This window comes from Oryctolagus cuniculus, chromosome 11 (assembly GCF_964237555.1).
Source record: "Oryctolagus cuniculus chromosome 11, mOryCun1.1, whole genome shotgun sequence".
NCBI lineage: Eukaryota > Metazoa > Chordata > Mammalia > Lagomorpha > Leporidae > Oryctolagus > Oryctolagus cuniculus.
In genome coordinates this window covers 20246067-20270318 of record NC_091442.1, presented here as the reverse complement: position 1 = coordinate 20270318, position 24252 = coordinate 20246067, and the positions used below count along the sequence as shown (strand labels likewise).

General features: G+C 43.3%; 1 protein-coding gene across 5 annotated transcripts in view; it reads left to right on the top strand.

The window, feature by feature from the left end:
- Positions 1-24252, top strand: part of RALGAPB (Ral GTPase activating protein non-catalytic subunit beta) — a 108835-nt gene that overhangs the window by 19655 nt on the left and 64928 nt on the right. For all 5 annotated transcript variants that reach the window (XM_070051846.1, XM_002710810.5, XM_008256002.4 and 2 more), the window contains 5 exons: positions 2046-2248; positions 11652-11815; positions 13634-13820; positions 16354-16485; positions 22354-22532. In XM_070051846.1, coding sequence (XP_069907947.1) covers positions 2046-2248; positions 11652-11815; positions 13634-13820; positions 16354-16485; positions 22354-22532 — 865 coding nt within the window. The remainder of the gene's footprint in view (positions 1-2045; positions 2249-11651; positions 11816-13633; positions 13821-16353; positions 16486-22353; positions 22533-24252) is intronic.

Sequence of the window (24252 nt, the reverse complement as noted above, 5' to 3'; positions counted from 1 at the left end):
GGTAATTACTTCATTGTTACTCTCATATGACGCTTTGGACGGTTATGCATTCAGCCATTTCACCATGCTATGGCAGTATGTCTCCATGATGGTCATAAAGGTGTTCTGCATCTAAGCAGATTTCTTGAAGAAGCCCAGATATCCCTTTTCCATAGGAGGCTGTTAATAATATGGTGAGAATTGCTTCAAATTTCTAGTTGGAAGACAAATGTTCAAATTTTCAGCTTCACTATTTACAAATCAGTGACTTGGGCTAAATCAGTTACTCTTGCTGAGCTTCAGTTTTCTTCTGTATAAAGTGAGTTTAGTCTCATTCAGGGTTGTTGTGATGGTCAGATGATATTAAAGACAGTGCTTTGTAAACCACAAGTGCTGCATAATTGTCAGCTCTCTTCACAGTAGCCTGTTAATAAAAGGAGTGAAGCTTGTATGAAAGGAGTGAGTGTGGCTTGACGTGAGCAGCCTGGTTGTCAGGGATCATACTTCCCTTTTATAAGTGTTCACAGGTCATCTGCTTGGTAATTTGTCCCAAAGTTTAATCTGGAATTCACTTAAATTTTCCAGTCTACAGTGAGTGGGATATAGTTTTCATCCTCTTCTGCAAAGTAAGATACTTTCCCTTTTCCAGAGCCCCTCACATGTCTTTGTGACTGTGGGCTGTGCTCTATAGGCTTGTAGGCAGTTTTTCTCAGCCTTTAGAACATGATTCAATGGGACAAGAGGCTGAAACTCATTTGATACAGCAGAGTGCCATGTTCAGATTTTACTTGGCTTTAGTCCCTTCTCATCTGTGGTTGTTCTCTCCTATTTATCTTAAATATATTTTGTAACAGAGAAAACTGTTGTTAAGAGTTGACCAGTTTGGCCGGCGTGCGGCTCACTAGGCTAATCCTCCGCCTTGTGGCACCGGCACACCGGGTTCTAGTCCCGGTCGGAGCGCCGGATTCTGTCCTGGTTGCCCCTCTTCCAGGCCAGCTCTCTGCTGTGGCCAGGGAGTGCAGTGGAGGATGGCCCAAGTCCTTGGGTCCTGCACCCCACGGGAGACCAGGATAAGCACCTGGCTCCTGCCATCGGATCAGCGCGGTGTGCCGGCCACAGCGCGCAAGCCGCGGCGGCCATTGGAGGGTGAACCAACGGCAAAGGAAGACCTTTCTCTCTGTCTCTCTCTCTCACTGTCCACTCTGCCTGTCAAAAAATTTAAAAAAAAAAAAAAAGTTGAACAGTTCATTATCCTGTCATTTGTATGTGTTGCATAATTGGAGATGGAATATGGTTGAATTTATGTACAGATTTCCTAAATGATATACATGCCTATATGCAAGCTGAGTATAGAGACCAATTAAAATTTTCTATTTTTTAAAAAAGATATATTTATTTGAAAGGCAAAATGACAGAAAGGTCTTCCACCTACCAGTTTACTCCCTAAATGGCTGTAACAGCTGGAGCTGGGCCAGGCTGAAGCCAGGAACCAGGTACCCTGAGCTAGTCTCTCACATGGGTGGCAGGAACTTGAGCAAATTTGTATGAGTATGTTGGGGCCGGCACTGTAGCACAGCAGGTTAACACCCTGGCCTGAAGTGGTGGCATCCCATTTGGACCCTATTTCAAGACCTGGCTTCTCCACTTCTGATCCAGCTCTCTGCTGTGGCGTGGGAAGGCAGTAGAAGATGGCCCAAGTCCTTGGGCCCCTGCACCTATGTGGGAGTCCCGGAAGAAGCTCCTGGCTCCTGGCTCCTGGCTTCGGATCCACACAGCTCCTGCTGTTGTGGCCAATTGGGGAGTGAACCATTGGATGGAAGACCTCTCTCTCTCTCTGCCTCTCCTCTCTTTGTGTAATTCTGACTTTCAAATAAAATAAATAAATCTTTAAAAAAATGAGTATGTTGCATGAGAAGGGCATTCTCTAGACTAAATCTGGTATTTATATTGAAATGAATTTACTGCTGATTTAGAAGTTTGACAACTTTAAGAGGTTACCATTTTAAATTAATCTAAAATAGGTGGGGGTGTATAATAATTACATTTGAATATTCTCTTTTGTCTAGGTAAAATGGACCATGGAAGTAATTTGCTATGGACTGACCCTTCCACTGGATGGAGAGACTGTAAAATATTGTGTTGATGTGTATACAGACTGGATTATGGCTTTAGTGTTGCCAAAAGATTCTATTCCATTACCAGTTACTAAAGAGCCTAATCTATATGTTCAAAGCATACTAAAACACCTCCAAAATCTTTTTGTACCTAGGTAAGTTATACCAGTGTATCTGGCTTGCTTTCAGGATCTTCATAACATTTTCATACATTTTTTATATATAGGAGCTCATTTTGCTAATCCTTTAAGCATTAATACTCATTCAATTAGAGTATATTAATATGATTAAGAGATTGGGTTATAATGTTTACTAAGAGTTTTCTTGGTTTTGTTGTTGTTCTTACTAGGATGTTTTAACAGATGTGTGTTCATCATTTTTTTTCAGCTTTATTTACTTTCCTAAAGAGTTGAACTGGACAGTTACTTTTACTCTTAGGCATAGCAATTTCTTTCTTTTTTTTTTTTTATTTATTTACTTATTGGAAAGGCAGAGTGACAGAGATATAGAGAAAGACAGAGATTTTCTATCTGCTGGTTTACTCCTCAGATGGCTACAACAGCCAGGGCAGAAATAAGCTGAAGCCAGGAGCTAGGAACTCCATCCGGGTCTCTCACATGTGTGGCAGGGGCCCAAGTACTTGAGTCATCATCTGCTGCCTTTGCAGGCAATGAATAGGAAGTTGGAATGGAAGCAGAACAGCCAGGACATGAACCTGAACAGGCACTTTGATTTGGGATTCCTAGGTTACAAACAAGGCATAACCTACCGTGCTGCAACGCAGGCTCTGTGTGTGTTCATCTTAAAGGTTTTTGTTTTTTGTTTTGTTTTGTTTGACAAGTAGAGTTATAGAAAGTGAGAGAGAGACAGAGAGAAAGGTCTTCCTTCCATTGGTACACTCCCAAAATGGCCGCCACGGCTGGCGCTACGCCAATCTGAAGCCAGGAGCCAGGTGCTTCTTCCTGGTCTCTCATGCAGGTACAGGGGCCGAAGCACATGGGCCATCCTCCACTGCCCTCCTGGGCCACAGCAGAGAGCTGGACTGGAATAGGGGCAGCCAGGACTAGAACCCGGTGCCCATATGGAATGCCGGCGCTGCAGGCGGAGGATTAACCAAGTGAGCCATGGCGCCGGCCTGCCTTTTTTTTTTTTTTTTTTTCAAAGATTTATTTCTTTATTTGAAAGGCAGAGTTCAGAAAGAGAGAGTGAGCTTCCATTTACTGGTCTACTCCAAAGACAGCCACAATGGCCTGGGGCAGGCCAAGTCAAAGCCTGAGCTAGGAGTCCTATCCAGGTCTCCTCTGTAGTTGGCAGGGGCCCAAATACTTGAGCCATCCTCAGCTGCTTTTCCAGGCACAATAACAGGGAGGTGTATTGGAAGTGAAGCAGCTAGGACTTGAACCAGTGCCCATATGGGATGCCAGCATGGCAGGCAGAGGCTTTACTTGCTATGCTACAACACTGGCCCCTGGCTTTGTTTCTAAGATCTGATAGCTATTAGATATTAAAATATGTTTACGTCTTTCCCCTCCACTCAAAAAACACATACTTTTGCCTGTTGTAAATATTTTCCTCTACTTAAGCTAAAGGCAGCTACGCCTTCTACCTTAAAATGCATCTTCCCGGGGCCAGCACTGTGGTGTAGCGTGTAAAGCTGCCGCCTGCTGGCTTCCCTGTGGGCACCAGTTCAGATCCCGGCTGCTCCTCTTCCAATCTTGCTCTCTGCTGTGGCCTGGGAAATCAGTGGAAGATGGCCCAAGCCCTTTGGCCTCTGCACCCGCGTGGGAGACCAGGAAGAAGCTCCTGGCTTTGAATTGGTGCAGCTGTGGCCATTGCGGCCATCTGGGGAGTGAACCAGTGGATGGAAGACTTCCCTGTCTCTCTGCCTCTGCCTCTCTGTAGCTCTGCCTCTCAAATAAGTGGATAAATCTTTAAAATAAATAAATAAATAAAATGCATCGTCCCTATGAATGAAAATATTGAAAATAAGTTTGAAATTATTATTTTGAAAATTTTTATTTGAAAAGCTTGAAGACACATATAGAGAGACAAAGACAGATCTCTTTGCTCTGCTGGTTCATTCCCCAAATGCCTACAGTAGCCAGCAGCTAGGTCAGGCTGAAACCAGGAGTCTGGAACTCCATCTTGGTCTTCCATGTGGGTGGCAGGTACCCAAGTACTTGGGCTGTCTCACCTCTGTCTCCCAGGGTGTGCATTGGCAGGAAGCTGGATCAGAGGCAGAGCATGGACTTTAACCCAAGCACTGTGATATGGGATGTAGGTATCCCAAGTGGTCTCTTAATGTTTATACCAAATGCCTGCTTCCAAACTTGAAATTATTATAGACTAATTTATAGCAGGCCGGAAGATTGCTTTTTGACAGTTTATTGCTAATTTTTCCATCTTCTGAAACAAAGGCCTTTAATAATACAGGATATCTGCCTTACTTACACTTAAACTTTTTTTCTGATTGTAAGAAAATTGTATGTCCTTGTAATACATTTTTGGAAATATGGGAAAGAATAGAGAAATAGAACTAGTTCTGGACCAATTTGTGAGGATCTGTTTTCAGCTGTTTTATGTCTGAAAGGGGCAATGGGGCTTGTCTGTTTTTAGAAAAGTTCAGGTTGGCCTATCAGGTGGTGGAGGACTTTGAATCACACTAAATGCACCTCTGTAAATTTTAACTTTTTAAATCTAGAAGGAAGATGATTTTTGGAAAATCTGCATTTTAAAAAAAGTATCATTAAGAACACTGATCTGTAGGATCAAGGGTGGCCTCCTTAGGCTTTTTTTTTTTTTTTTTTTTTTAATAAGGATTTATTTGTTTGAAAGGCAGAGAGCGAGAGAGAGATCAGTTGATTGATCTTGCATCTGCTGGTTCACTCCCCAGATGTTCACAACAACCTGGGCCGGGCTGGGCCAAAGCCAGGGGCCAGGAACTCCAGCCAGGTTTTCATGTGTGTGGCAGAGTCTCAGGCACATGAACCGTTCATCATCTGTTGCCTCCCAGACTTGATAGCAGAAGTTGAATTGGAAGTACAGAGTAGCTGCCTGGAACTGGGCATTTTAGAATATGGGATGCAAGCATCCCAGGCCGTGGCTTAACCTGATAAACCACAATGCTCACGTCTACACTCCTTTCCTTGTATGAAATCCCTGTTACAGTCTGGCCCCTTACCAAACTGGAGGGTGCTGATAATTTTACTGCTGATTTTGCTTGGCGTTACTCTTTAGCCAGACTCAGAAATTAAATTCCCCTAAGACTCCTTAAAAATCTTTCCTCAACATCATCTGCCCTTGTTTCTTCTTCCTCTTCTGCTTTCTCTCCATCACTTAGCTGTCCACAACCCATTCTTGTACACTCATCTTACTTGACCCAGGACCATCTTCTCTAAACCTGTGCTGGTCCTTTCTGTATCACTCTTATGTACTTCCTGTATCACTTTTGTGTATCTCACTATTCAGTTGCTTATGCTTTAAAATGTGTATGTCTCAGGGCTGGTGCTGTGGCATACTGGGTCAAGCTGTCATCTGCAGTGCTGGCGTCCCATGTGGGCGCTGGTTTGAGTCCTTGCTGCTCCACTTCCTATCCAGCTCCCTGCTAATGGACCTGGAAAGACAAAGAAACAAGTGCTTGGGCTTCTGCATCCATGCGGAAGACCTGTAAGAAGCTCCTGGTTCCTGACTTCAGACCTGCCCAGTTCTGGCCTTTGCAGCCATTTGGGGAGTGAACCAGTATATAAAAGATCTCCCTCTCTTTCTTCTTCTCTTTTTTCTCTGTAAGTCTGCCTTTCAAATAAATTTTTAAAAAGATGTATATGTCTCCTTTCCCCATCTAACCAACTTGAGGAAAGGACCTTGGCTGTCTATCTAAGAGTTTCTTCCAAAGGTTCATGGAAAATAAAATTAAAAGTTTATTGTACTGGCTGGCGCTGTGGCTCAATAGGCTAATCCTCTGCCTAGCGGCGCCGGCACACCGGGTTCTAGTCCCGGTTGGGGCACCAGTTCTGTCCCGGTTGCCCCTTTTCCAGGCCAGCTCTCTGCTATGGCCCGGGAGTGCAGTGGAGGACGGCCCAAGTGCTTGGGCCCTGCACCCCATGGGAGACCAGGATAAGCACCTGGCTCCTGGCTTTGGATCAGTGCGGTACGCCGGCCATGGCGGCCATTGGAGGGTGAACCAATGGCAAAGGAAGACCTTTCTCTCTGTCTCTCTCTCACGGTCCACTTTGCGTGTCCAAAAAAAAAAAAAAGTTTATTGTAGTGCAAAAAATTTTTATTTTTCTCTTTTGAGAAACATGACTACCCTTTATATTGTTTGTTTTATTATTTGGTAATTAGCCGGTTTTCTTATGTATGTATGCATAAATTAGCAAATTCTGAGGGTTCTGAAGTGAATATTAGTTCTCTTGGCCAATGATGTAGAGAGATTAGCTAAATATTTTTTTTGAAGATATATTTACTTATTTGAAAGAGTTATAATAGAGAGGCAGAGAGAGAGAGAGAAAGAGAAAGGTCTTCCATCTATTGGTTCACTCCCCAGATGGCCGCAGTGGCCGGAGCTATGCCGATTCAAAGCCAGGAGCTTCTTCCAGGTCTCCCACATGGGTACAGGGGCCCAGGGACTTGGGCCATCTTCTACTGCTCTCCCAGGCCATAGCAGAGAGCTCGATCGGAAGTGGAGCAGCTGGGACTCAAACAGGTGCCCACGTGAGATGCCGGCACTGCAGGTGGCAGGCTTTATCTGCTATGCTACAGTGCTGGCCCCAACTAAATATTTTCAACACTAAATATTGGGAATGATGATCTCACTTCCCATTATTAGAAGTTTCAATGATTTTTTGATTCAGACCACAAAATTGTAATCTAAGTTTATTTAATTGTTTTTTATATAAACTGACTCTCAAAATAGAGAGAACTACCTTTGCCATTTTGCTAAAGACTAAATCATTTCGCAGATCAGTTTTTTTTCCCAGCATAATTGAGCAAAGAGTGAACTATGTTTTAAAATTAATTAGGTTTAAAAAAATTTTTGTTTTCATCTACTTGAAAGGCAAAGCAGCAGAGAGAGAGAGAGAGAGAGGAAGAGAAAGATCTCTTCCATCTACAGGTTCACTCTGCAAATGCATGCAACAGCTAGGGCTGGGCCAGGCTAAAACCAGGACCTTGGAACTCCATCTGGTTCTCCCTTGTGGATGGCAGGGGCCCATGTACTTGAGCTATCTGCTGCCTCTCAGGAGTCATTAGCAGAAAACTGGATCATGAGTATACAGGACTGGAACCAGCACTCCCAATTTGGGATGCAGGCATCCTAAATGGTAGCTTAACCTGTTGTACCACAACACCACCCCTGGTTAGGGTTTTAATTGCTCAAATATATTGTACTTTAAGAAACATATTATTCTAAAGTGGCGGTTAGCAAATGTTTTTGTACAGATCCAGATAGGAAATATTTTAGGCTTTGCAGGCCATATGGTGTTGCAGCTACTCAGTTCTGCTGGTGTGGCTTAAAAGCAGTTGTAGACAATACGTGAATGAAAAAGCATGGCTGTGACTCAGTGAAACTTTACTTACAGAAACAGTAGGCTGTCTTCGACCTGTTGACTGTAGTTCACCAGCCCGTGTTTCTGAGGATCACAATGTACTTTTGAGAATATTGGAGGGAAGGGAAGAATTTTTGAAGTTCAGACATTGGTTTATTTTTATGTAAAGATTATATAAATCGTATGTGATTAATTACAGGGCTTTTGAGTGAGGCTGGAGAAGCAGCTATTTCCTTTCTTGCTACTGGGCTGATAGCCTCAGTTACCATTGGGAGGCATACAGTGTTACTGCTGGTTTGGAAGAGTTTCAGCCCCATGACCACTAGTGGTATTTCTTATTCTGATCTTCTACTTTTATGGTTAGGTGAGGTTTGGGGGCTATATATGATTTATTTTTCTTCAGTAAGCCAAAGCAGCAGATAGAAGCTTGAGCCACGTGGCTTTACATGGACTGGATTCACCTCCAGCTAAATGTGGGATATCTCCCTGCTCTTGGAGGCTCTTGACTTTTCCAAGGTTATTGTCTCATCATTTTGGTATAGGTCTGACTTCTTTAGGAACAACTTAGTGATGTAATCTGTTTACAGGGTAAGTGCCCAGTCTTGTGAGTTATGATCTAGAATCTTAGAATCTCTATTCTTAAGGTTGGGGTAGAAGTTCTAGGGATACTCACTTTGTTTTCTTTTCTTTCTTTCTTTCTTTTTTTTTTTTTTTAAGATTTATTTATTTACTTGAGAAAACATTATGCTGAGTGAAGTAAGCCAGTCCCAAAGGGACAAATATCATATGTTCTCCCTGATCGGTGACAGCTAACCCAGCACCAAAAAGTGAAATGGACACTATGAGAAACAGTGACTTGATCAGCCCTTGTTCTGACTGTTGATGAACAACTTAATACTTTATCCCTTTTAGTATTTTTTTTGTTCTACTTAATACTATTGGTTGAACGCTGTAATTAACACACAATTATTCTTAGGTGTTTAAATTTAACTGAAAAGTGATCTCTGTTAAATATAAGAGTGGGAATAAGAGAGGGAGGAGATGTACAATTTGGGACATGCTCAATCTGACTTGCCCCAAATGGTAGAGTTAGAAACGTGCCAGGGGATTCCAATTCAATCCCATCAAGGTGGCGTGTACCAATGCCATCTCACTAGTCCAAGTGATCAATTTCAGTTCACAATTGATCACACTGGTAGGTCTAAGAGTCAAAGGGATCACATAGACAAGACAAGTGTCTGCGAATACTAACTGATAGAATTAAAAAGGGAGAGAATGATCCAACATGGGAAGCGGGATACACAGCAGACTCATAGAATGGCAAATGTCCTAAACAGCACTCCGGCCTCAGAATTAGCCCTTAAGGCATTCGGATCTGGCTGAAGAGCCCATGAGAGTATTTTAGGCATGGAAAGCCAAGACACTCTGGCAAAAAAAAAAAAAAAAAAAAAAAAAAAAAAAAACCACACACACCTAAATGAAAGAATTCTGTGAGTGAGATCCCAGTGGAAAGAACGGGCCATCAAAGAAGGAGGTACCTTTCTCTGAAGGGAGGAGAGAACCTCCACTTTGACTATATCACCTTGTTTAAATAAGATCGGAGTTGGCAAACTCAAAATGCTTCCATAGCCTTGGCAACTCATGAGAAGAACCTAGGGTGATTACTGACGCCATAAACAAGAGTGTCAATTTAAGTCAACAACAGGAGTCACTGTGCACTTACTCCTCATATAGGATCTTTGTTCTTAGTGTGCTGTACATTGAGATTTAATGCTATAACTAGTACTCAAACAGTATTTTACACTTTGTGTTTTGGTGTGGGTGCAAACTGTTGAAATCTTTACTTAATATATACTAAATTGATCTTCTGTATATAAAGATAATTGAAAATGAATCTTGGCCGGCGCCGTGGCTCACTAGGCTAATCCTCCGCCTAGCGGCACCGGCACACCGGGTTCTAGTCCCGGTCGGGGCGCGGGATTCTGTCCCGGTTGCCCCTCTTCCAGGCCAGCTCTCTGCTGTGGCCAGGGAGTGCAGAGGAGGATGGCCCAAGTGCTTGGGCCCTGCACCCCATGGGAGACCAGGATAAGCACCTGGCTCCTGGCTCCTGCCATCGGATCGGCGCGGTGCGCTGGCCGCAGCGCGCCAGCCGTGGCGGCCATTGGAGGGTGAACCAACGGCAAAGGAAGACCTTTCTCTCTGTCTCTCTCTCTCTCACTGTCCACTCTGCCTGTCAAAAAAAAAAAAAAAAAGAAAAAGAAAATGAATCTTGATGTGAATGGTATGAGAGAGGGAACGGGAGATGGGAGGGAAAAAGCCATTGTAATCCATAAACTGTACTTTGGAAATTTATATTTATTAAATAAAAGTTTAAAAAAAAGATGTATTTATTTACTTGAGAGGCAGAGTTACAGACACAGAGAGAGATCCTTCATTCTCTATTCACTCCCCAAATAGCCACAACAGCTGGAGCTGGGCTGATCCAAAGCTAGGATCCAGGAGCTTTTTCCGGGTCTCCATGTGGGTACAGGGGCCCAAGCACTTAGGCCATCTTCTACTGCTTTCCCAGGCCATCAGCAGGGAGCTGGATCAGAAGTGGAGCAACGGGGACTTGAATCAGCGCCCATGTGGAATGTGCCAGAGGCAGATGTTTAATCTACTATGCCACATTGCTGGCCCCTCTGGGGTTTCTTGAGGAGGCTCTAGGATTACTTACTTTGCTTCAAACATATTTCTTTTAGTTCTTGGTGATAAGGACTATATGGACATTTGACTAAGATTTGTTTCAGCAATAGTGTATATACTAACTAGGATTTCATATAAGAGATCTGGAGGCCACTGCAGTGGATTTTCTGCTGCTCTTGAAATTCTCAGGTTGTCCACCTTGAAAAGTGGGAATAAGGGTCTTGGACCTTTATCTTCCTCTTCAGTCTTAACCACAGATTTTGGTGTATTCTCTATATTGGCCTGCTTTGTAAGATTTTCTTTAGAAAAAGAATAGTGCTGTAGCCTAAGGAGGATTTGAAAATCATTGTTCTAGGGTATCTTGGGGACCTTTGGAGCTCCCATTTGAATTAAGTTGCTGTTTTATTAAAGTTGCAGTAGCAGGTGATCATCTCGGGGGTAGTGCCTATCTACCTTATCAATTTTAGGGACCGTTAGGCTGTTTCATCAGGCAGCTAGACTCTTCTAGTGGACATTAGCTTTGAAAGGACTGTGAGCATTGTGAAATCACATCCAGAATTCTTATTAATTTGTGTTTAGCCGGCGCTGCGGCTCACTAGGCTAATCCTCCGCCTTGCAGCACTGGCACACCGGGTTCTAGTCCCGGTCGGGGCACCGGATTCTGTCCCGGTTGCCCCTCTTCCAGGCCAGCTCTCTGCTGTGGCCAGGGAGTGCAGTGGAGGATGGCCCAAGTGCTTGGGCCCTGCACCCCATGGGAGACCAGGAGAAGCACCTGGCTCCTGCCATCAGATCAGCGCGGTGCGCTGGCCACAGCGCGCCGGCCGCAGCGGCCATTGGAGTGTGAACCAACGGCAAAGGAAGACTTTTCTCTCTGTCTCTCTCTCTCACTGTCCACTCTGCCTGTCAAAAAAAAAAAAAAAAAATTGTGTTTAAAATAACTTACAGAAAAAAGGCCATGCTGGTTCCCTGTGAACAGCAGGAGTGACTGGTTATTTACTCATCCTATCAGCAGAAACCTGTTGAGGGCCTGCCAGCATGTGCCAGGTACATTTTAGACATAGAAAATCCAGAGGTTGAAGTTTACATTCTGCTTTTCCCCTCCCTCCCAGAAGCTTTGTCAGTTCTTAAAGAAGTTGTAGGTTGAGATCCCAGAGTGCCATACTGCAACAGGGAAGGGGTAGCTTTAACTGAAGGGTGTGCCTACTCCTACCTGCAATGCTGTTAGGGAGCTTTCTTGGACCGCTACTTGCTTCATCCATAAGTTGCCTGTTCTTAAGTTATTGCTGTCTCTCTTCGAGGCTTGTCAGTGATGTCTGTGTGTCTTCTTCAGACAGGAACAGGGCTCCAGTCAGATCCGACTATGCTTACAGGTCCTTAGAGCCATTCAGAAACTGGCCCGTGAGTCATCCATCATGGCCCGAGAAACCTGGGAAGTCTTGCTGTTGTTTCTTCTGCAGATTAATGACATACTTCTGGCCCCACCAACTGTTCAAGGTTTGTGTATTTTTTCCAATTTATTTGAGTCCTAAATATAGTTTACCTTTAAACTCAGTGAGTGATAGACTCATTAGGGATTTAAGTTTTGTATAAATGTTGGCAGATTAAGGTTAACAGTTCTTGGAATGGGAGCCATTAAAAGGCACAATATGACTAGTGATGCCGTTTCACTTTCAGTGCTGATTTTGCTAATGTAGGGACAGACTCAGTGAATTATGCATTTTCCATAATGATAGGAACAGTAGCTTGTTTAGTATTCTAGGATAGAGCCTATATAGGGAACAACCAGCTGATTACATTAGAGCCTTAGACAACGTGCCTGAAGACAGTAGTTAGAAGAGTGTGAGAACTTGATAGCACACGAAGAAATTTAATTCAGCAAATGAAACACCCAGGGTCTTAAAGTGTTCTACTTAGAAGTATGACAATGTGCCATTCATTAGCTAGCCATTAGAAAGCCTCCAGTTTCATAGCTGTTTATACTGTATTTCAGAAACCCTGCTCTGTATGTCATAGGACAGTATGCAAAAATGTTAACGTTGATATTTTAGTTGCAAGTTCCCTTATTGCTCACTCATCTGCACTCTCTCTACTGACACGTATGAGTGTGCTTGTGCTCTCATACAGATGCAGTGTCCAAGGACATTAGTGTGGGGAGAGACCCTGTCTGGTGTTGATGGTAGCTGTCTAGCCATTGATTTATCAGGTCGCTGCTATATGCCTTCTCTGTGCTCTGATCTCAGCAGTGTGAGGCAGGCAGTTCATCCTTTTCTTCAGTTGTTTGTTGTTCAGACTTTGATTTTGCTCATTTGAAATATGTAACTTCTCTTATTGGTCCCAACTTTGCCTTCTGGAGCTATGCTGAGTACAGACCTCAGAACAGAGTGATAGCTTTGCCTGCCAAGCGTCAGTCTCTTTTTTTTTTTTTCCCTTGAAATGTGGAGCAGTTCTTGGCAGTTGGGCAGTAGAAAGACTTGGGTATCTTTTTTTTTTGGACAGACAGAGTGGACAGTGAGAGAGAGAGAGACAGAGAGAAAGGTCTTCCTTTTGCCATTGGTTCACCCTCTAATGGCCGCCGCGGCCAGCACACCGCACTGATCGATGGCAGGAGCCAAGTACTTATCCTGGTCTCCCATGGGGTGCAGGGCCCAAGCACTTGGGCCATCCTCCACTGCGCTCCCTGGCCACAGTAGAGAGCTGGCCTGGAAGAGGGGCAACCAGGACAGAATCCGGTGCCCCAACCGGGACTAGAACCTGGTGTGCCGGCGCCGCAAGCGGAGGATTAGCCTAGTGAGCCGCGGCGCCAGTGGGTGGGTATTTGTTCTGATTCCTTCACTATTTGGCAGTGTGAACTTGGACAAGTTATTTAAGCTTACTGAACCTAAGTGTTTTCACCTTCAATATGAGTAAAATTAACAGTTAGTTATAAATACCTGCACTGCAAAATTAATGTGTTATGTGAGATCATGAGTAGGAACTGCTTGTACAAAAACTGATTATAATACTCACTCCTTACAGGCACTCATCCTTTCCTTTCTCCTCTGTGTGCCCTTGTCTCCCTTGCTGGAAGATTAAAATCCCTAATATGAACTCAGCAGAACAATTTGAAATCTCTGAAAGTAGTAATTTGTTGATATGTCCATGATTTCCTTCATAGGAGCTCCTAATAGCTTCTCATTTTTACTGTTAAAGTATTATCTGAAAGTCAAGATTTAATATTGCAATTGTTTAAATTTCTGATTTTTCTGAATTGGTGAATTAAAGATTCTGTTTTAAAAATAAGTATGCCAAAGATGTTTTCTTTTTGTTGGTAAGGTGGCATTGCTGAGAATCTAGCAGAGAAGTTGATTGGTGTTCTCTTTGAGGTTTGGTTACTAGCTTGTACCCGGTGCTTCCCAACACCTCCTTATTGGAAGACTGCCAAGGAGATGGTGGCTAACTGGAGGCACCACCCAGCAGTGGTGGAGCAGTGGAGCAAGGTCATCTGTGCGCTCACTTCCAGGTGGGTTATTGTCATTGGCTCACCTTCCTTCATCCATATGACCTTAGGCAGCTTTTCCCTTGTTTTGTGTTTTTCAGAGATTCATGTAACACATTGTAAAAGGCCTGGGTTTGTTAGTAGCCTACTTTATATGTAAAATTGAGCCACTTTAAAAAAACAGGTACAGCAGTTGGGCTGGTGCCTAATTTAAAACCTTTCAGAATAATCCAGGTATTTTAGAGAACTGGATAAATTCTTCACCCTTTCCATGCTTACCCCCCATTCCACTCTGAATTCAGAATATTTTTTTTTTAAAAGGTTTATTTTTATTTACTTGAAAGAGTTACAGAGAGAGGTAGAGACAGAGAGAGAAGTCTTCCATCTACTGGTCCACCCCCCAAATGGCTACGATAGCTGGAGCTGAGCCAACCTGAAGTCGGGAGCCAGGAGCTTCCTCTGGGTCTCCACGGACTTGGGCCATCTGGTACTACTTTCCCAGATCATAGCAGAGAGCTGGATCGGAAGTGGAGCAGCCAGGACTCGAACCGGTGCCCATATGAGATGCTGGCACTTCAGGGTGGGGCTTTAACCCGCTGAGCCACAGCATCGGCCCCTTAATTCTGAAACTTAAAATCTGAAACAAACCATAGAATGTTAACAGAAAAGCTCACAAAAAAATTTCTCTGTATATATTTGTATATGATTTTGTAGATTTGGAACTATACTATTTATATGTTACTTTATAACCAAAGAAGGCGGTTTTTTATATAATTATTTCACCTTTGTATTTATGCCTCTCTATTAAACTGTTAGGTTTCATTTTTTTGCAGTTATAACTTTTCATTTCAGCCTTGCATATTTTAATATACTCTAGAAGGTAAGGCTTCCTTTTTAAACTTAATGATACATAATACCATTATACTAAAAAAGCTGACAGCTATTTGATACCAGTTGGTCAGTGCCTTTTTTTTTTTTTTTAAGGTTTATTCATTTGAAAGAGTTATAGAGAGGGAGAGATCCTCCATCTGTTGGTTCATTCCCTAGATGGCCTCAATGGCCAGGGCTGAGCCAGGCTGAAGCTGGGGGCCAGGAGCTTCATCTGTGTCTTCCACGTGGGTGGCAGGGGCCCAAACACTGGTTCACTTCCCAAAGGGCCGCAACAGCAGAAGCTGGACTGATCCAAAGCCAGGAGCCAGAAGCTTCTTCTTCCAGGTCTCCCATGTGGGTACACGGGCCCAAGGACTTGGTCTGTCTCCTACTGCTTTCCTAGGCCATAACCAAGAGTTGGGTCAGAAGAGGAACAGCCAGGACACGAACCAGTGCCCATACGGGATGCTGGTACCACAAGCAGAGGCTTAGCCTACTACACCACAGCACTGATCTCTCAAATTTTTTTTTTTTCCAATTATATCCTCCAGTTAATTAACATGTTGCCCTCTAACGTGTGTTTTCTTTCTTTCTTTTTATTTTTTTCAAAAATATTTATCTATTTATTTGAAAGGCAGAGTTACAGAGAGGGTGCGGAGAGAAAGAGAGACAATTCACTCCCCAAATAGCAGCAGTGGTCAAGGCTGGACCAGGCCAAAGCCAGGAGCCAAGAGCTTCTTCCAGGTCTCCCATATGGATACAGGGGCCCAAGGACTTGGGCCATCTTCTGCTGCTTTCCTAGGAGCATTGGCAGGGTGCTGATTGGGAAGTAGAACAGCCAGGATTTGAACTGGCTCTTACTGGGATACTAGTGTTGCAGGTGGCTGCTTAACCTGTTGTACCACAATGCTGGCTCCCAATAGAGAATAATTGAACCAAAGGATTTTGAATGGTTTTAATGCATTTAGAATATTGCTGTTAAATTAAGTAATTGAGTTGCTGAATTGAGGTACTCTTATAGTACTGTAACTTAGTTGTGTTGGAGGAATTTACAGTGGGGTGAATCTTATGTAATTAATTACAAGAACCTGGATCAGAGATGGAGCAGCCAGGACTTGAACTGGTACCTTTATAGAATGCCAGCATTTCAGGCAGTAGCTTAACCCACTGTGCTACAAAGCTGGCTCCTTAAAAAGCTTTCAAAAAACTGAAAATCCCCTCACAGTTTATCTATTTTAATGATTTGTAATTTACTAATTTATTTATTTGGGAGGCATTGGGAGAAAGAGAGCTCCCATCTGCTGGTTCACTCCCCAGTTGCCCACAAACACCAAGATAGCTTAGGCTAAAGCTGGGAGCCAGGAATTCAGTCTGGTTCTCCCATATGGGTAACAGGGACCCAACTACCTGAGCCATTACCTACCACCTCCTAAGGTACACATTAGCAGGAAACGAACTGAGAGTGGAACTGAGACTCAATTTAGGCATTATATGGGATGCGGGCCTTCCTAGTAGTGTCTTTAATCAGTAGGCCAACACCTGCCCCTTTCTATTGTATAAATGAGTTTTTATATATATCTTGTTAACTTAAGTGAGGTACACATTTTATCTATTTCATTTTTATGCGTTTGAATTTATTTTTCATTATTATAAAATGGATTTAGTGATGTGCATATTTTTTTTTTAGATTGCTGCGTTTTACATATGGTCCCTCATTTCCTCCATTTAAAGTTCCCGATGAAGATGCCAGTCTGATCCCTCCAGAAATGGATAATGAGTGTGTTGCACAGACATGGTTTCGCTTTTTACATATGTTAAGGTACTGCTATTTTATTATATCCTGGCTGAGGATGGGAACCATGCTGTTACTCTATTGTAATTCGGAGGGTGGATATGTTATACACAGTCCCATCGAGTGAGCCAAGTTGGACAATAATCTTATCTACATCATGCGCTTCCTGCTCTCTACATCCCAGTACGGTTAAGAACTTGTTCTGTGTGCTAGGTCCAGCCTGAATGATGATGTCTGTCCCAAAACTTTGTCATGGCCAGGGACTGGAGACTGCTTTGCTTCTTGCTGTGCCCAGCACTGACTGGTCATTCTGGCTCTCAGGGCCCTCCTCTAGTAGCCTTGTTGTTTAAATTTCACTGAGAGGAGACATGCTAAAATTTGCCAGACATTAAAATTTGTCAGAAGGCTATACCCTTGCTTCCTGCCATCCTTTTCTTTACAGTGCAGTTCAGTTTTCATCACTTTCTTTCCCTCTTCCAGATCCATCCATGTGCTCTCTGGAATTTTTATTTTGCTGTAAACTAGCTGATTTCTTTTTTTTTTTAAAGATTTATTTATTTATTTGAAAATCGGAGTTACACAGAGAGAGGAGAGGCAGAGAGAAAGGTCTTCCATCCTGTAAGTGGAGCGGCCGGGACTTGAACTGGTGCTCATATGGGATGCTGGCACTTCAGGCCAGGGTGTTAACCTGCTACGCCATAGCACTGTCCCCACCTAGCTGATTCTTTTTTTTTTTTTTTTTTTTTTTTTTTTTTTTTTTTACAGGCAGAGTTAGTGAGAGAGAGACAGAGAGAAAGGTTTTCCTTTCTGTTGGTTCACCCCCGAAATGGCCGTTACTGCTGGCGCGCTGCGCCGATCCGAAGCCAGGTGCTTCCTCCTGGTGTCCCATGCGGGTGCAGGGCCCAAGCACTTGGGCCATCCTCCACTGCCTTCCTGGGTCACAGCAGAGAGCTGGACTGGAAGAGGAGCAACCAGGACAGAATCCAGCGCCCCAACCGGGACTAGAACCCAGGGTGCTGGCGCCACAGGCGGAGGATTAGCCAAGTGAGCCGTGGCGCCGGCCTAACTGATTCTTAAACTTTTTCCTTGTGTATCTCTTTCTGGTTTGACTAGCCTCACTTTTCAATTTGTACATTAATGATTCTGAATTATTCTGTATGACCTTTTTTCAAATCAGAAATGTTAACCATTTTTCCATAATGTCTTTCCAGTTTGTAGTTGGTTTGCATTTTATAGCTTTCAGTGATTTTTTTTAAGAAAGTATTTTAAGATTAGAAAGTCGTCTGTGTTCTTTCATCAGATAGACATTCACTATGATTTCATTTCCTTTGTGATATTAAGTTCCTCATACACCAAGATTTGTCTTTTTTTTTTTTTAAGATTTATTTATTTGAAAGACAGAGTTAGATCGTCCATCTACCGGTTCACTCTCTGAAAGGTCATAACAGCTGGAGCTGGGCTGATCCAAAGCCAAGAGCAAGGAGCTTCTTCTCCCAGGGGTGCAGGGGCCCAAGGACTTGGGCCATCCTCCAGTATTTTCCTAGGTGCTTCAGCAGGGAGCTGGATTGGAAGTGGAGCAGCAAGGGCTCTAATCAGTGCTCATATAGGATGCCAGCACCGCAGACAGCAGCTTTACTGTGCTGCAGCTCCAGCCCCACCAAGATTTGTCTTGAGGTCACATATAATTACATTAATCTCTTTGTTCTTATTACTGATTGACACTTTTAATTATTTTAACTTCATAATATTTACTGATGTGCAGTTAGTAGGTTTAATATATTTAAACTCTTTCTTTCTCTATTTCTTCTTGTCTTTAACATTTTAAGTTAATTTTGGAATCAATTTGTTAAATTTGTTTTACAAAATACAAACAGAAAAGCCCCATAACATCTTTTGGGGGTTTGAAGTGTGTATTAATTAGGTTAAGGAAAGGCCGGCGCCGTGGCTCAATAGGTTAATCCTCCACCTTGCGGCGCCGGCACACCGGGTTCTAGTCCCGGTCCGGGCGCCGGATTCTGTCCCGGTTGCCCCTCTTCCAGGCCAGCTCTCTGCTATGGCCAGGGAGTGCAGTGGAGGATGGCCCAGGTGCTTGGGCCCTGCACCCCATGGGAGACCAGGAAAAGCACCTGGCTCCTGGCTCCTGCCATCGGATCAGCGCTGTGCGCCGGCTGCAGCGGCGGCCATTGGAGGGTGAACCAACGGCAAGGGAAGACCTTTCTCTCTGTCTCTCTCTCTCTCACTGTCCACTCTGCCTGTCAAAAAAAAAATAAAAAAAAAAAAATAAATGAATAAAAAATTTAAAAAAAAAAAAAATTAGGTTAAGGAATATATCCCACTTAGCAAATGAATCCAGAAATCTTTCAGAAGGTCTGGGTTTGGAATGGCTCTGCTCTTATAGTCATTTAGGGAGCCAGCCAGGCAGAGGCTCTGCCATCTTCAACATTCTAGGCTAGAGTATTTGTATTTGGCTAGCACATAAGGAAGACAGAGCATGGAAAATTGCATGGGAGGTTTTTATGGGCCAGCCCTTGAAGTGATACAAATCACTGCTACTAATATTCCATTGGCCAGAACACAGACACATGCCACACTTATTTGCCAGAGAACATAAGAAGGAAAGAGGAAGTGGTGCATAGCCAGCCCGATTCTGCCAAAGATGAGAACTGTTATGAAGTCTATATTTATAGGTAGGAAAGACTGACATTATATTGAGTGTATTTTCTTTTTAAGATTTAATTTATTCATGGCTGCTCCACTTCTGATCCAGCTCTCTGCTAATGCATGCAGGAAACAATGGAAGATGGCCCAGGTCCTTGGGCTCCTGCTCCCACATGGGAGACCCAGATGAAGCTCCTGGCTTCTGCCTGACACAGCCCTGGCTATTGGGGCCATCTGGGTAGTGAACCAGTGAATGGAAAACCTCTATTTGTGCCTTGGCCTCTCTCTGTAACTCTGACTATTTGAAAGGCAAAATCCAGAGAGAGAGACAAAGGAGGGAGGGAGACAGAGAGAGAGAGAGAGAGAGAGAGAGATTGATCTTCCATTTGCTGGTTCACTCCCTAAATGGCCACAACAGCTGGGCTAGGCCAGGCCAAAGCCAAGAACCTGAAACTCCATCCAGATCTCTCACATGGGTAGCTGGGACCCAAGTACTTAGGCTGTCTTCTGCTTTCCCAGATTCATTAGCAGGGTGCTGGATCAGACATGGAACAGCCAGAACTAGAACTGGCACTCATGAGGGATGCTAGTGTCACAGGCAGTGGACCAACTTGCTGCACCCCATTGCCAGCCACTTTTGTATGTTACGTATGGGTATTTAAAGAGCCCTGAGTATTTCACTGGTTTTTCTGAAATTCCTGCATGTAGTAGACACAGGTTTTCAAATAATAAGTTTCTCTTCTAGTATTTAATACTCCAGTATGTACTGATTAATTAAGTGCTTTGGCTGCAGTAAAACTTGGACTTGTGTTAAAGTTCTACTACTTTTTTCTTTTTGAATTTCAGCAAATTTAGTCTTTTTTTTGCCTCAGTTCCCCCTCCCCACCCCTTAATTTTTATTTATTTGAATGACATAGTGACAGAGACAGGCAAAGAGATACTTTCTATCTACAGGTTCTCTCCACAAGTGCTCCTAACAGCTGAGGCTGAGGTAGGCCAAAGCCAGGAGCCCAGAGCTCAGTCTGGGTCTCCTACGTGGGTGGAAGGGACCCTAATACTTGAATCATTACCTGCAGCCTTCCAGGATGCATATTAGTAGAAAGTTAGAATCAGAAGCAGAATTGGGACTCAAGCCCAGGCACTCCAAAATGGGATGCAGGCATGGTCCAAGCCACTGTTTTCTGTCTCTCAGCTTTTTTACTTCTCTTGTTCGTGTACAATGTTCTCTTTTTCTGATAGGCTTTTCCCAGAGTCCATTTCCTCCTGTCTTTGAGTGGTAACATGCAACCCCATGATAACTGCCCACTGGGATAAACAGTTGTGATACTGTGTAACTTCAGCTGTAGCCCTTTTGCTTCACTGGGGCTTTTTTCTTTGCTGAGATTCTCAAAAGCAATATATTGGATAAAAAAAAATTAAGATGTATTTATTTATCTGAAAGGCAGAGTTACATAGAATGTGAGAGAGAGAGGGAGATCTTCTATCCACTGGTTCATTCCCCAAATAGCTGCAGTAGCCAGGATTGGCCCAGGAAGAAGCCAGGAGCCATTGGGTCTCTCTTGTGAGTGGCAGGGGTCCAAGTACTTGGCCCATCTCCTGCTGCTTTCCTAGGTGCATTAGCAGGGAGCTGGATTGGAAGTGGAGCAGCCACGACATGTATCAGCATCCATATGGGATGTTGGTATCACAGGTGGTAGCTTAACCTTTACCATCATGCTGGTTGGATCAAAATATTTTTGTTAATTAATTGTAGATCTTTAGCAGACATCTGCTTAGATTCCTTTTGGATAATTTTACCTCCTTGTTTAGATGAATTGTAGGAGGGTGGGAAGATTATGCTCAAGGAGCTACTGACATCATTGGCACATTTCCTGGGAAGAAGGCTGAATATGACAGGAAGATAGGCACTACAATTTTATTTAGTACAATAATGCTTTTTTTTTTCCCCAGGAAAAACAAAATAATTTTTCCATTGATTTAACTACAACTGTTCTCAAATTCTTGTCCCTAGAATTGTTTACGGATGACCACTTGCCCTTAGGGCCCATCTGGTGTTTCTGTCTCCATAAATTTAGGTGAACTCTGGATTTTTAACAGACTCTCCCAGTGTGTCAGATACACGGGGTGTTATTAACTGTAGGAACAACACACTTTCTATTATTTGTTCCGTACTTTTGTTACCCATTCTCATTTCAAGTTTTATTTTCTTAAATCTATTCTGTGCCAATAAAATGATTTCTGGTTTGTGTCTGGAGAAACCAGTAAAACTCTTTCTCCCCAGTTTCCAATATCTAATAGACAGGAGTTTAGCAGAGTTCTGCTAGGCTGAAGTGTAGTCAATTCCGACTTCACTGCTTGTTTTTCTAATTTCTATACAGATGAACTACAGTCTCCTGCAGACTCTGCTACTAGAGACCTCTCACCTCCTCTACTAAACATGATGGACCACAGTTCTGTGGACACAGTGTCCTACCACTAGAAGCCATACATGCACAAATATCTCCCTTTCCTTACTTAGAGTTACTAGAAATTAAGATTCTTTGGGTGGATGGAAAAAGGTTTCAAAGGGCAGAACATTATAAGCCACTGCTTTCTGTTTCTCAGCCTACTTCTTTTGCCTTGTACTAATGGAAATTTTTTCTATGGGCTGTAGGTTATCAGTAGTCCTTTGAATGAGAGAGGCTGTTTAATCAACAGCTAAGAAGACCATTTTGAGTAGATCTACATCTATTTTTTAATGGAAATATTTTAAATTATTTATACTTAAAAATATAATTTGAATCCAAATATTTGTTTTGAAATATATGACTTCAGTGCGTACACATGAAACACGGTATAAAACTGTAATGCTAATCTTGATTATTTTTCTTTTAAAAAATTACAAATGTCAATATTGAAGTTTTCTTCTTGATTCTTGTTGACTTGTTTACAGCTTCAGTGTTTCATTATTACAAGCAGAGTAGAAAAATTATCCCTTTCTATTCTTAAAAGATTAAAACTTTCTGGCCTTAACTTTGATTCTCATTCTCTGAATAGGTAGAATAAGACTATATAAACACTCTGCAGATCTTAGGTAAAAAATCATTAAATGCAGATTAGCACATTAAATGCAGATCAGTCTCCTTTTTGAATCAAAGCAGTAGGCATAAACAGTCCTGTTCTTAAATTAGGTTGCATGTAGTTTATTGTTAAAGAAATTTCTAAATGTATAATTAATTCTTTTCTCTTTCCTGATAGTAATCCCGTGGATTTGAGTAACCCAGCCATTATAAGCTCTACTCCCAAATTTCAGGAACAGTTTTTGAATGTGAGCGGAATGCCACAAGAATTGAATCAATATCCCTGCCTTAAACACCTGCCTCAAATATTTTTTCGTGCCATGCGAGGAATCAGCTGCCTGGTGGATGCATTCTTAGGTGAATTTTGTGAATGTTGCTAGATATATGAAGAGCTACATTTAGGTAACTCTAGTGTCTAATCCTGGAAGCTATTATGGAAGGGCCCCAAGGAAAAGTTGAATGAAATCAGTGACCAATAATAAAGTGGGAAAATTATTTTCAACAAATATTATAGAGGATTATTGTTATCTTTTCATTCTTACATGTATAATTAGAAGATAAATTAGACCCTTTGTGGACTGCTATTTCAAACTTTTTTAAGATTTCATTTATTTGAGAGGTAGAGTTACAGAGACGAGAGAGAGAGAGGTCTTCCATCTGCTGAGCAGATCCAAAGCGCTTCTGGGTCTCCCATGCAGGTGCAGGGGCCCAAGTACTTGGGCCATCTTCTGCTGCTTTCCCAGGCCATAGCAGAGAGCTGGATCAGAAGAGAAGCAGCCAGGACTTGAACCAGCACCTTTATGGGATTCTGGTGCCACAGATGGAGGCTTAGCCCATTCTGCCACAGAGCCGGCCCCTTAAACTGTCTTTCACATTTTATTTTTTATTTTTTAAATTTTTTTTGACAGGCAGAGTGGACAGTGAGAGAGAGAGAGAGACAGAGAGAAAGGTCTTCCTTTGCCGTTGGTTCACCCTCCGATGACCGCTGCAGCTGGCGCGCCGCGGCTGGCGCACCGCGCTGATCCGATGGCAGGAGCCAGGTACTTCTCCTTGTCTCCCATGGGGTGCAGGGCCCAAGCACTTGGGCCATCCTCCACTGCACTTCCCTGGCCACAGCAGAGAGCTAGCCTGGAAGAGGGGCAACCGGGACAGAATCCGGCGCCCTGACCGGAACTAGAACCCGGTGTGCCGGTGCTGCAAGGTGGAGGATTAGCCTAGTGAGCCGCGGTGCCGGCCTATATTTCACATTTTAAACATATGAAGAGTCAGTTTTTTTAACCTGTTGAAGGCCAATGATAAGTCATTTTTTAAAATATTTGTTATGTGCACTTGTTAATGTTTCACAGTAAATATATTTGTTTTGATTAAGCTTGGCTGCCATATAACAACAAAAAGTCCCAGTGTTGTAAACCAGATAGTGTCTTTCACATACATTAGATCCTGAGTGAGGTGGTACAGGGCTGGATATAGCAGTTCCATCACTGTGAGAGATTCAAGGCCTGTCCATCTCCTGGCTCTCCATCATTTGAGCACTGCCTCATGGTCTGTTGATGGTCAAGTGAGTTCCAGTAATCCTTTCCAGGAACTAAGGAGGAAGGAAAGTCTGTGCCTGATGGTTGCTTTTAAGATTTCTTAGAAGATCCACTCAGCAATCATCCATTTCAGGACATGGCCACATTTAATGCAAGAAAGTTTAAAAATGTAGGCCGGCGCCGCAGCTCAGTAGGCTATTCATCCGCTGTGCGGCGCCAGCACACTGGGGTTCTAGTCCCGGTCGGGGCAGGGGATTCTGTCCCGGTTGCCCCTCTTCCAGGCCAGCTCTCTGCTGTGGCCAGGGAGTGCAGTGGAGGATGGCCCAAGTGCTTGGGCCCTGCACCCCATGGGAGACCAGGAGAAGCACCTGGCTCCTGCCATCAGATCAGCGCAGTGCGCCGGCCGCACCATGCTGGCCACGGTGGCCATCGGAGGGTGAACCAACAGCAAAGGAAGACCTTTCTCTCTGTCTCTCTCTCTCGCTGTCCACTCTGCCTGTCAAAAAAAAAAAAAAAAGTTTAAAAATGTAATCATTTATTCTGGG